The sequence below is a fragment of the Sturnus vulgaris genome, chromosome 9 (assembly GCF_052056855.1).
Source record: "Sturnus vulgaris isolate bStuVul1 chromosome 9, bStuVul1.hap1, whole genome shotgun sequence".
Lineage (NCBI taxonomy): Eukaryota > Metazoa > Chordata > Aves > Passeriformes > Sturnidae > Sturnus > Sturnus vulgaris.
The window spans coordinates 16,631,186-16,645,269 of NC_142251.1; the positions used below are offsets into that span (position 1 = coordinate 16,631,186).

Consider the following 14,084-nt stretch of genomic DNA (forward strand, 5'->3'; position numbering starts at 1 on the left):
GTACTTGGAATTATATTACCCATTCCACTTGGTGACAAAGAGCTCCTTATTTCCCATTCCATCCACACAAGGAGTGGAAATGTAAATTTAGTACTGCTCTTTCTTTAGTTCTTTCACTACAGATACTAAGCTTAGCACAGTTTCAAGGCAATGAGGAATTCTCTGAAGCTGGGATGAAATCTTGGAACATACAAAGCCCTTTCAACCATCTCTATAGCTAACAAGCAGAACTACATCTTGGTGAGTTATGACTAAGCTCCAAATAAAAAATACTATTGAAAATACATTAATAGCTGCCAATGACAATTCTAAGCAGGATTTAGAATCTCTGTTTCATTAATGTCATGTAGTTCCCTTGCCACATACATGAAACTTTCCAGTTCAAGGATGAGTGAAATACAAGCATGCTTTGTTCTTTGTACACATGCACTTTCTTCTGGCAATAACAGCATTGCCAAGAGATAATTCACATAACAACCTTACAGAACAACTGGCCTGGTATAACAGCTGAGTGACACAGGGCTCCACAGCGTCAACAAGCTTTTTTGACAACACAGATTTACATTCAGTGACTATTTTCATTCCTGATTAGGTTTTCAAGTCTTCACAAGCACATTCCAGTCATACTTCCAAAAGTATCTGGCCAGTCAGCACAACTTTGGATAGCAGTAGACAAAATGGCATCTACATAAAGTTTGTCTACAGGGGAGAAAAGGGAAAATACAGGCATGAAGCTGAGGATTGTCCCAAACTCAGCATTACCCTCGGAGCCTCAATGCTTCATGTAAGCAACAGGTGGTTCCCAAAGCTGTGCCTCTGAAGGAGGCAATACTTTGTCCACTATTTTTCCTCCTGTTTTGCTTTTTAGTCATGTTATGTCCTGAATTAAAAGTCTTAGAACAGATACCCCACTCCCACATTAAAAGTTATGGGAGGGACTTTTTTTATAAAAACACATCTATCAGATGCTTCTTTAGTTAACTTATTCTGTTGGGGTAATGGGTTGTTGCCCCTGTCCTGGAGGAGGCTGATGCTGGGCATGTGGCTGCTCTGTGTGCCCCCCAGATGCAGAGCTCTGGGACTCTCCTTCCAGGGCTGGATCATGAAGTCCTCGCGTCTGACACCAACTCTACCTGCGGCTGCACTCACAGGTTTTCAGTGAGTACTTAGACAGCTACAGCACCATATCAGCCCAGCATTTCCCAATATTAGGGGTATGGAGGAATACAGAAGGTACTTCACTTCTTTCTGTGCATCATCCCACTCCAGGAAAGGAAACAATATCTCACAGTGCTTAAGTAAGCAAAAGGTGGGGCCTACAATTAACTAGGGCTACAAATACAAACGATAATTACTCAGTGGAGAGGTAAATGTTTCAGCACTAACATCTGAAAGCATGAAATTGGGTGACACATTTTCAAATCAGTCTCAGAGTGACAAACAACCCAAAGGAAAATATACAGCTTCTTTGGAAAGTGTTAGTGCAGATTAAATCAGTCAATAGCAGAAGAGTTTTTCATAAATTCTTCTGGTACTCAGATCTGTTCTTCCAGAAGAAAAGCACTTGAAGAATGCAACAGATGCATTGCTTTTGAGCACATTCCAATAGATCTCAGTACAGTTCATATACACCTGAACAAGCAGGAATTCATTCAGCTGAGGGAGCAGGCCTGCCCCACATCTGTTATAACTTACCCACTTGCAGGACTAGCACCCAGTTATCCCTATAAAGTAGCAATTGTGTTTAGGTAGACGTTTTTCTGCTTAATAAGCACACACACACAGAATCTAGATTTATAAGTGCAAGTGTTACTGGAATGGAAGGATAGAATTGTTCTTTAAATAATGACAAGTCTGATCTGTTGGAGAGCTAGAATTAATAAAAAATTTTGAAAATTAATGTTTCCATTGTGTCACTGGAGGGTAAATCTTTCTTTCCAGTCCTCCTTCCAATCTGAATATTTCTGAAATGGTTCACAGAGCTGCCACAGACACCTGCTCTAGGAAACTTACCTTTCTCCTGTCACTTCCAAAGCTTGCTCTGTCCCACAAGCAAAATCTCAGCTCCTCCACAACACTGCCTCCAAGATCACTACAGATCTCAGATCACCACATTTCCCTTCTCTACCCAACTTGGGAGCATGAGGTATCTTCACCCCTGAGCACTGCTCAGTTCCTCTTAGAGGAGATGTCTGACCCTTCCAGAACACAGGAGGCAAACAGGTTCCCTCCTTTTAGCTTTCTTCACACCTGCAAAAGCTGCAGCAAGACAGTATAACAGTACTTCTGCAGCTCAATGTTCACCACCCACACAAGAAGGGAAAGTACAGGAACATCACAAACAACTGAGGAGGGACTTGGGTTTTTCTTTGAGACAAGCCTTTTTACAAAGACTGTAGAAAAGTCATATTTTCTTGAGCACAGTTGTTTTTTAAAAGCAGGAGGTATTTTCTCAAAATTCAAAGAGGCACTCAAATGCACTAAGCAAAAACATGCTTTTAGCACTTTAAAAGGCAAGCTGCGTCTGGTCCTATCTTACTCTACCTGACTTTGGATCTGCTTCAACTGACAGTAAAGTCACAAGTTACAGTAGGAACTATTTTTAAGTATTCTCAAGAAAATACAATTAAATAACAAAACTAGAAAAAAAATCACAGCAGGTCCTGTAAGAGTGTTCAGACAAGAACTTAAAATAACACCTCATTTCTTTTCAGGTTATCATTTGTTTTGCACTACATCTAAATATTGAAGAATACTGGTAGAAAAAATATTTTTTGTCTCCTACAATGTCTCTAGGCACTGTTTGACAGTCATTCTGCAGAAAAACTTCTGCTGAAGTACGCTCTGGTGATGGAATGCATTTAGAAATGATGGCCAGATGATGGCACAGTAAACGTCCTTCTTTTGATGGGCTGTACATGTCTATTATAAATATTCCTTGTTCCATATGCATGTGGAGGATTACACACATACACTCCTCACACAGAACAACTACCTCCCAGAACACGTCAGCAGAGTATTTACTACCAAATCCAGAAGGAGTTTGTGATTCTTACCTTGTCCCCATTAATGAGAAAAATGTCACTATACAAAAGCTCTCTCTTTTTTTTCCTTTCTTATCAAATCCTTCAAACAGCTGATAACTAGCTTTTATAGATTGGAGAGTCAGATGGAATTCTGAATCTATTATTTTACTAAAACCCCAGGGGTCAACTTATCACCTGAAAACCATTTTACATGGACAATTTGACTTTCATGTGGAGTGTCAGAACATACCCTAGATGGAAATCTAAAATAAATTATATGGAATAGTGCCTTCTTTGTGCTGAAATTTATCGGTCCCACACTACAATAATTTTGAAAATTGTATCCCTTAAGCTACAGTGCTGAGATATTATTAACTGCTTGAACTGAAAGAGCAGGTCTGATCGGCTGCTATAAAGTCTATGGACAGAGACTAATTTCTATTGAACCACATGCTTATCTGAAGCTGTGTTCCACTATTGCAAGCTGCCAACTTTATTTTCTTCCAGAATACACTGCCCATCTTTTTACCATCATCCTCAGTATGCACTGTCACTTCAGCAAATCCATTCCAGAAGCTAAGAATGCGTCTAAGCTTCTGCTAATGTGGTTGTCTGAGACAATCACACCCAGGAGACAGGGAGGCAGAGACATCCACTTGTACCTCCTACCGTCCTAATACAGCTCTTTTCCTCACTAGGCAAGCCTCCATTCTCTCAAATGCATCTCTGGGATGTAGCACAAGAAAAGCGTATCCATTTCATGGCCGACGCCTTCTTCTGCTGTCATACTTCAGAAATAAAATTACTTAATAATGTGTCAATGCTTTGGTCAATGTACCTTTTTCATCTGTTAGAACAATTTTTAGAAACCAAATTGACCTCAGAGCCTAAAATCTTTATAATTGAGAAGATAATGAAAATGATAAATGATACTGCTGCTGGGTGACTATTCTTTGAGTAGAAATTCCCAACTAGACAGAAAAATCTTCTCTAGGCATAACACATAAGACACAAGGATAGAGTTCTGGGATAAAAGAAGTATATTTTTTAAACCTAAGAACCTAACAAGTCTGGACTACAACAGCTAAAATATTATGCAACCAGGAAAAATAGTAATAAACTGTACTGTCTTCATTTTAATTCAGATAATTTAATAGCCTTTATAAACTGAAAGAAATTACTAAAAAGGAGGTTCTGATCTGCATAGCCAAGTTTCCAGATAGCACTATTTTGACTTTCTTTACTAGACAGTGTCAAGCTCTCCACGAGGCATTCAAAACTAAAGACAATTCACTGTGGCAAATCAATCTGTGGGCGGTGAACCTATTGCTTCCAGCAATGGCATTCAGCTCACTGAGGCCTTTGCCAGGCAGGAATTTGAAAGCCAAGGTGTGGCAGGTCTCTTCCAAACATTTTAATGCCTGTCTGTCCAACTTCTTTCTTTTATTTTAGGATGGATCTAAGAAGCAGCAGGAGCCTGTCAGTAAATGAACATTTGTCCTGAAAGCTTGGCTGCTTAAAGAAACACCATCAAAGGTACTGGCAAAGCAGGATATAATAAGAATCTGTGAAAATATACAGAGTTCAATGGCGAGGTTCACTGTATTACTTGCTACACAGATTAAAGCACAAAAAAAGGTAATATTTCTGTGTCTACTTCCATTGCATCCTACCATTTATTAAAGTGACTAGAGCAAGTTAGCAGCCTTTTTCTGTCTCACCCAAACAGGAACTCTCTCACATCACAAATTCATAGAACTGGAGATAAGGAAAAGTGCCAAGTTCTGAGTTTTCCACTTGTACTGATGAATATTCTCAGTACTTTTAAGTGCTTAAACTGATGAGATAAATGTTTTGGAATCTATTTTTCTAAATTATAGCCTAATTAGATCAAAAGAAATCCATAATTTCAAAGGATAAAGCCTGAATCTAGCCTCAATCTAGCTGAAAGTGTGATCAGGTATCAACATGCAGCAGCTTAAAACAAGTTATGCAAGCTGACCTTAATATGTGTGAATATGAGGTTTCCAATGTAGAAATATGTGTTTTTCAATATACTTTTTGAGCAGAAATCATGTCATTTATATGCAAATCAGACTATAGTCTGCAGCTGATTCTTCTGTGCTGAAGCCATGGGAATTATTTGCACTTAATAAAGCCTCATAAATAGGTTTTGCCTCTAAGCAGGTGGGGGAACAGCAAATATATCATAGCCATTTACAGTTACAAGAGTCTTTTTATTTTGAAAGTTATATGCATCCTTTAATAGGAAGTTTCACAGTTACAAAAGAAACGTTTCTTCCTTTATATAAACAAAATACCCTTACAGCCTTCAAAATAAAATGTTTTGTCTTATTCCCTATGCTCAGCTATCTACAATGTAGAAATTGCCATCTAGCCTCAGTCAAAAAGACATGCTAGTTCCATGCAGTCTATGTTAAATACAGGAAGAAATTAGTTGTTCTTATATCTAGGCACTTCTATTATATTTGAAAGGCCATACATCTTCTTTATGTGAAGTATGTCCACCCAGTACCATCTATTGCATTTCTGCAAAATGTGTTAACATTTTCACTCACCACCAATTAGATGTGCCCCTCAAGTTCTGGCACATGGAAATCATCTATTTAAAAAGCACAAGAGGACGGACTTGGGACCACTCAAAGCACATTCCCCAAAGTGATGTGAAAATGTAATGTTTCAGTGTGGTAGGTAGCACACTAAAGCCAATTATGAAACAAATCTCCCTAACTGGTATAAGCAGTCTGGACTGGGACTCCTGTTAAGGGCAGGATTACAAGTTAACAGTAGCACATCTTTTCCAGTCACTTCACAACCAGAGGGAAGAGCAACAGTGATCAGCATTGCCTAGAGACACACCAGTGACAAAGGGGCCCCGAGTGGTCACAGAGGTGCAGTGCTTATCCCAGCCCATTCCATCTGAAATGCCAGTCCAGAGCACATGGAGACCAGGAGTTAAAACACTGGGAGAAAAGTGAATGCTTAAACTGATACAATTTAATGTAACACAGATTTCAAGAACAAATACAGAAGCATGGCTCAGCCAGGTTGGCCTTTTTCTCAACTGAACAGTGGCAGCCAATAAACACCTGTCCTTTTTCTATCTGGTTGTTTTCAGTCAAGCTGAAATTCATCACTGAAAACACTGTATGTGCCTCAGTTAATTCTCATGGAAGTCTTCCAAAAATTCAATATGAGCCCTCTGCAGGAAGTGAATTTTACCTTGATTAGTACCTTCTTTTCTATTTCCTTGTTAAGCAAAGGAGCTTGGAAAAAAAACAGGCATTCACGAATCTCATTTCAGAGATACAATAAAGATTCTGGCAGTAAAACAATTGACATGATACAGCTCTTTTGCTCATCTACATAAAATGCAGATGGGGTGACATAAAGAGCTAATGCAAGACATCCTTTTTTGCAGTGGTACCTCTTTTTTCAGAAGAGGTACCACTGGTACTGTCATAAAGATGTATTAGAGTGGTATCACTCTAATTTTGCTCTGCAAAATGACTGATTTTAACTATTTTGTGTATATTGGTTCCATACAATGACTTCTGTTCATTCTTTATCATTATTCTGACTGCCACGAACACCAACTTTTATACCTCACATAACTATTCTGTGAAGGTATATCTGAGTAAAAATACACCCAAATAACAAGAGTACAACTTGTTGCAACTGCTCTTATTTTAACAATTACTGTAATGTTTAACTCATGAAAGTCTTCAAATAAATAAATAAAGGTGACATAATTAAAATATGCTCAAGACATGTGCCACACAATGAAAATTAGGTCACAATACATCTGCAGTATTCTGTATGCTATAAACTTACCTTATACACAAATATTTCTGGCAACATGTTTAAACACTAACTTATTTTCCCACTATTTTTGAAGATTATGGGTTTTGAGTGCATATTGCATTTTCTTCAGGCACAGCTATGGTTGACCTCAGTTTATATTTTGAAATCAATATATGTGATAGGACAAGGAAGCATATGAGGAAGTTGAAGTTAAATTAAAAGCAGGTATAAGCATGTATTTTATTATGGAGAATCACACAAGTAAGATAGTAAAATCTGACTTCTCATCACACTGAATTTTCTTTCACTACTCCATTATAGGAAACAGTATTTTTTATAATGCAAATTTTGTAGAATCATCCCCAGACTAAAGTCTGTGGCATCTTGCTGTATCCCCTAAGAATTACTTACACAATCCCACTGACTGAAACTCAAGCTATTCATTTAATGTTTCAACTCTATGTAGAATTAAAATAAGAATCAGTTTAGACTCAAACAATGTCTTAATGTACTTAAAAAAAATACTTTTCTGTATTTTACTCATTGTTAGTAGCTTAGTGAAAAAGTCTGACGATATCCTGTTGAATTTAATTAGTCTCTTTTAGCATTTGGTCAGCACCTGAACCAAAGCACAGCCATCTTTTGCTGTTTCATTCACCTTAGGGAAGTTAGACCCTCACATGGATAAAGGAACTCAGTGTCTCACATGCACAAGCAAGGCAATATTCAGTGAGCCTGTCTGAAATGACAGCACACCAGCTTCTCCATGTCACTCTCATCACAGGTAATTTGGAGAGTTCTACCAGACAGCAATTCAGCCCACGTAAAATCTGAAGTATCTTCTGACAGTGTCTGCCTCTTTCTAGTGACTAGATAGGGAGTCCAGGTGAACTGTGTTTATCACTTAATGGAGTTCAGTGAAACAATGGCAATTACAGCTCCCCATAGCTATGTCAACATTGACCTTCTGGGGCGTGACCTGGGGTTTTGGTCCCCTGGTCATTTATATGAAGCATCTTTTGTGAAACACCACTCTATCTGCCGGGGAGCCATCTGTCTCTCATGGAAATCAGAAGATGGTGATGGGCAGGAGATAAAATCTGCATTCTTAAATCTTACCTTGACACAGAACTAGAATGGCTAGGTACATGGCTAGGACTGCTGGGCTAAATGTAGCAGTAGTACAGTAATTCTGAGTTACACCAGCTTGGGAGCTTAATTAAAAAAAATCTGACTAAAAGGGATCTAACATACTAATAACTTTGAGATGCAATAAAATACTTGAGGTGCAGAAAAGTGAGTTAAGTTTGGGCCTGCTGGCATTTGCACAGTCAAAAACATATTGAGGGGTGAGTATTGAGACTGCTTAGATGAGGCCATTCTTTCATGCAGAAAAAGAGTCATATAAAGCCAAAAGCATAAGGAAACAGTGGAGTCAAGCAACATATTATTAGCTTAGAAAATTACAACCTGGTAGTGCAGCAAAACATGGTTGCATTTAGTTGCACCACAAACAATGTTGAAAGAACAGACAGCTAATGTTCCACATTTGATTGTAACATTTTAATTCCTCACATTTTGAATAATTAACAGTAAAAATGAACAGTCTCTTGTATTTTAGGCAATATCATCTATTCCACTAACTGTTGAACTTGCAAGGTTCAAACACTAAAGCTACAAGAACTTATCTAAATCCAATGCCTGGTGCCCAAATCTGTATTAGGACACATGAATGTCCATTTTATGAACTTGGGTATGAAACTGAACAGGCAACAGAGTTTTAGAGTATTTTAACAGACATTTAACAACTGGTTTGCTGAGAATCTGGAAACATATCTGCTTAAGTTACACTTTTCTACTGACGTGTTCATAGCACTGTCAAAGGGAATATCTAGAATAGTTTACCATGCTGTTACTTCTATTTGTAAATCTAATTATTTTACAAACTCTGCACTATGAAAAATCCAGCTTCAGAGAAACTGAAAGAAAAACCCCAAAACATTACAAAATTTCCAAGGAAAGAGTCTTGTATTCACTTAAAGATCACTTGAGAACCAGGATATGTTACTACAAACCCCTTACTTTCTCTAATGGGATTTTCTGATATCTATAAAAGCACCCTCAATTTGTGAACTATTCTCCTTTGACATATTTCAGTATTTTTCTTTGTAATCCTGAAAACAACAAGGCCAACAAAAAATACTTAGGATATTATTAATTATATTCTATATATTCTATAAATTGGCCATCAGTTTTGTTATTATATGCTCTGTGCAGCAATCCAGCTATTGATAAATAAGGTATACAACAGAAATCAAATTCTCCTAACTGAAGCCATCACTGTAAAATTGACTAAGTTCTTTCCCCAGCACTTACAATGTATTTTGTTTACATGTTTTACAAAATACCATCAAATATTCCAAGAAAGGGCTTGACATCATTGGATTCATCATCAAGAAGATACCTAAAGAAGATTAAGCAAACAAATACATTAGGTATAGCACATCAAAACCTATGGAATCAGGATCACTGTAGAGTCAAGAGAAACCAAGATAAGCAAAATAATTTTAAGTAATTTCTCTTTTAAGAAAAGTTAATTGTTACTATTGTTGTGAAAACTAAACTTTTTAACAATGAATATTAAAAACTAACACATTGCCTAAAGTTCTGTGTTCCATGAAGAACTAAGCACTGGAACACTGAGGAAATAGAAAAACTTATATATGTTATTACCTAGGATCTACTTCTTTTTCCTGTTCTTTCGTGAAAATAAAAAAATCTTCTTTCCTAGTGAATTTAGAAGAGTCTGAGATTATTTCTGGGATGGAAGAACACTGTACATTTTTTCGCTCTTGAGAAAGACTTGAATGCTTTTTTTCTTGAAAACTCAACTGCGACATAAAAGTTAAAACAGATATATGGTTAAACCAGCTGAAACTCCCAGATTGTTATAGAATATGGTACTGGTATTTAATTCATATTATGGTCTTTGACAAGGACCAAGCATGTGATGAATCTAACTATATACTGGATAAAAAAAACCCTATGAAATTTAGTAAATAGTTCTGAGATCGTGCTATATAAAGTAAATTCATAGCCTATTTCTTTGTATCAGGAATATCCCACTGAATACAGAATGCATGCAGGTTTGGACAACACAGAGAGGTTCAGAAATTCAGGATATCCTAATTGATTCTTAAGTCAGATATGGCAAATATATTTACACAATAAATACTCGAATCATAGAAAATTCTGTTATCAATATACTTTTACTCACCAAAGTTGCATTTCTATTCTGTACAGATAAATTCACTTTTGATGTGCTACTGACCACAGAAACATCCGAGTTCTGAATATTGATGTTGTCTTGTACTGCGTATGAACTGAAAATATCAAGTTGAATAATTTCAGTAATATTACAGAAGGGCAAAATTATTTGCTTTTCAGTTTCAGATTTTCTACTTCTTTATCTGCACACTTAAAAACCAAATTAAAATCATTCAACGACTCATACCTTCTAAACATTGATATTTCATTCATTTTTACAAGTGAACAATCTTCTATATACTCAATTACCCAGATACATGTGAAATGCAGACAATATTTTAAACTGAATAAAATAGTAGTAAATTATGTAAGTCTTACTCTTTTGAAATGTTATGTGTCACTTTGCTTGTTGTATACTGGCAGAGAGGTTGACATTCATCTGGAATTTGAAGGCAGATATTTCCATATTCTGTGAAAGAATGAAAGTTTTAAAAAGAAGAGTTGAGAAGCAGCCACAACCCCTTCTAAATATTTCACATGAAATGATAAATAATACTTTGCGAATTATGAGAGTGTCTTAACACTTGAAATATTTCTTCTGTGGGTTTTGGGCTAATATAAAGATAAACAGACATATACAGTCAGTATTCCTTATGCAACAAAAATTATGCAATTAGAGGCCATCAAAAATTTTTACTTGTGATTTTTTCAACTCTCCCTTCTGTATTAGATTTTTCAAAATATATGTGACATTCAAGGTAGAATAATAAACCTGTCAGTCAAGTCAATTAACCAAAAATTTCAGGTGGTTCTATTCATTGTATACTATAATAATTTATTCTCAGATAATAGCCTGTAGTATAGTTTGTATGTAGGAAAGAAAAAAGTTTGTTGAAATAAACTTACCTAACTCTCTATTGACAAAATTACTAGCAAATACTAATTTCTCATCATCAATATCATCCCAAATATCATCTCTCAGGTCAAAGTCCACATTCAAAGTATCTGAAAAACAGTATCTGCTTTTATCTGTGTCAGAAAAATATGAAGCATTAGTTTAAAGATCAAAACCGTGAACATTGTAATTTTAAACATTAGCAATAACTTACTACTCTTTCCACAATTCCAGGATTGCAGTTGTTTCTGAGATACTTCTAAGGTATTAATATCATCTGTCTGGCCCACTGAAGGTGATAAAGATGACAATTTATTGCTAGACCTATTTAAAAAAAATAAGTCAGTGACATGTCAGTAAAACAGTTGCAGAAAGCTGCAAAATAATTTTATTCACAAAACAATTCTTAGCAGTACCTAGGCAAGGCTGGCAATAAAGTCTTAGGTGTAAAAGCAAATTGTTTGAGATCCACATTTTCAGCTTGACTTAACATCTGCATCTAAAGAAAGCAAAATATTTTCACTTTTAAGATATAAACCTATTGAGAGCTGTTATGTTTTACCAAGCTTAATGACATTATTATTATTGTAAGTTAGTGCAATATTTAAATGTCATAAAGCCTGTCTGATGTCTGTTTATCTAATGTACTCAGTTAAAAAGGTTTGAATTATGTGCTTCCAGTGGAGGTATCCAAACACCCTGGCAAAGCCAGACTGGTTGACTCTCATCTGTCTTAGCTGTAAGCTAAATACTCCTCTATTGCAAACAAACAAAACTGAGAGGTGCAAATAAAATCCTCCAATACCTCAAATGTCATTCTTGCTGCAGAAAGATCTAATTTAACACTACATTCAGAGGAATAAAGTGCAAGTCATGAAATATTTCAGAAGTTTAAAACTAATAGGGATGGTTTTCTTACAAACAAGTAGATCTACCTGCCAGTGAAAAAGGGCTCTTAGTAGCATGACTAATAAATACCACAATTTGTTTCATTCAGGTCATGTTTTGCCAAACCAAGTCACAGTGCAGCACTTTGCAACGATGCCTCCTGAGCCTCACCAACCACAACCTATCAAATGCCATAAAAGAAAATATATAGAGGACAATGCACAAAAGTGGACCATTGGAAGTGTCCCAAAGAACAGCAGAACCTCTCAAAGATTCCTGGACCTTTATACTTCTTTGCTTTTTGCACTCCATACAGAAAAGTCAAACTTGAATGTTCCTGTTTAGTGATAAAATTCTCTCTGCAAACAATGCCTACAAATATGTAACAGATTAAAATAAACCTATGAAATGGCTGAGTGCATTCAAGTAAACCTTTAGCCGTTTTGCTGGGGGTATAGATGAAACTGAGTTCCTGCTCCTTAAATCAGCTAGGTACGAAGAAAACTTTGTGTCTCCATTCATCTGCGACTTTGGAGGTACTCCAGTTTTACCTGAGAAAATGAAGCAAAATAATCTTTAGATTAGTTATAAGAGATAAATCCTAGTTATTTTCAAATTACTTTGAAAAACTTTGCCACTAAGCTTAGTATCTTCTGTTAAAATATTCTAAAAGATTTAACATGCTAACTACAAGATCTAACACAGTATTTATATAAAAGTGTAACAAGCTTGATATTTTTTTAAATCATATGCTAAGTACAAAAAGTATTATTAATCATTGTACTGCCTATAAATGTGCTATTGCCAAAACTATTTATAATTGCTTTTATGACTGGATCATAACAACTCAGGCCCCTCTCTCTTGCTTGCATTGTTTCTGTTAAATGTAGCCATTGGTATGATGGGAGCTGTTCTAAATTTCATCTGTCTAAAAGTATCAGAAGTAGTGGATTTAATGAAACTCACAGCAGTCATGCCCACACACATCTTTATTTTTACAGCGGTGGTTGCATTCTCTGTTTCCATATTTCTTGTAATCAAACTCCTGTTTAGATCTGCCTCCTAGATAATACAGAAATTCAAACAGCAATATTGGATACCAAACACCCATGACTTTTCTTGCTTTCAAGATCATCAAAGAATTGCAGTGTAGTACTTGACAAGTAGAAGCAGCAGAGTTGTATTTTTATTACCTTTGAGAAAGAAACAGCAGGGATAAATAAAGATCTAGTTCCCTAGTGGAAGCAAAATCCAATTTTCTGTTGACTTTGGTATTAGCCAGATACTGTGATCTGACCATTTACCTGTATCTACTTTTGCTGCTGGTAGGCTTTGGGGTGAGCCATAACATATATTAAGTGTAGATTCAGCTTTCAGTTTTTGATTTGTAACCACCTTACGTCCCTCTGGTTTTGGTGTTAAGTAGAAGGCTGTATATGCTTGCTGTATATCAAGGCCAACTTGGGGAAAAAAGACAAAAATATTAAAATTGCTTTAAACTATTTCTATATTACTGATTATCTTCAGTTTTCTAAAGTATTTAAGCAAGTAAATGTTACTCAAAGATCATGGAAATTCTTAAAAATAATTTGACCTTGAAGTATACTCTTGCATGACCAGGTTCTTTAGGATTGAGATTAAAAACCCCAAACATGTTTTAGAATTAAGGACATAGTTACTAGAAGAAAAACAAAATTAGTTCCTTTAACCAAATGTTCTTTTGTAAAAACTACATTTATCTATGGCTTTCCACTGCTGATAAAATTGTAACTTTTAAACTCTACTCCAGTCTGTGTTCAGGGGTATCAGCAGCTCTGTACTGGCAAAGGCATAAAATGATTATGTTGATAATGCTTCTCAAGTTGAATGCCAATATTCACAAGAGACTGGGAGATATTCTTTGTAAAGAGAGTAATTTTGTCTTTTATTAGGGAAATAAAATTTTCTGGAAAACCAGTCAGGCTTTTAAAAAATGCGAGATTTCCTTCAAGTCTGAAATAGGAACAGACTTCAAAATAAGTAGAGACTAAGAAGACTTGGTTTTAGTCTAATTTCACTGTTACCAGTTTCAGAAAAATTAACTGTTGTGCTGAGTTTTACTGAACTCAGTACAACATGCAGATAAAAAGACAATTTTAATTTCTGCGTGGTTAGAAAACCCTTCTTTTTCCAGAGCCACAGAT

At 36.0% G+C, this 14,084-nt stretch overlaps 1 protein-coding gene across 1 annotated transcript in view; it reads right to left on the minus strand.

The window, feature by feature from the left end:
• Positions 1-6,884: 6,884 nt before the first annotated feature.
• HFM1 (helicase for meiosis 1) overlaps positions 6,885-14,084 on the minus strand; it is a 33,550-nt gene continuing 26,350 nt past the window's right edge. The window contains exons 27-36 of the mRNA XM_088169960.1: positions 13,206-13,361; positions 12,868-12,963; positions 12,334-12,452; positions 11,430-11,512; positions 11,228-11,337; positions 11,025-11,123; positions 10,497-10,587; positions 10,129-10,234; positions 9,585-9,742; positions 6,885-9,315 (exon numbers count right to left, since the gene is read on the minus strand). Of these exons, the coding sequence (XP_088026086.1) occupies positions 9,249-9,315; positions 9,585-9,742; positions 10,129-10,234; positions 10,497-10,587; positions 11,025-11,123; positions 11,228-11,337; positions 11,430-11,512; positions 12,334-12,452; positions 12,868-12,963; positions 13,206-13,361 (1,085 nt within the window). The 3' untranslated portion in view covers positions 6,885-9,248. The remainder of the gene's footprint in view (positions 9,316-9,584; positions 9,743-10,128; positions 10,235-10,496; positions 10,588-11,024; positions 11,124-11,227; positions 11,338-11,429; positions 11,513-12,333; positions 12,453-12,867; positions 12,964-13,205; positions 13,362-14,084) is intronic.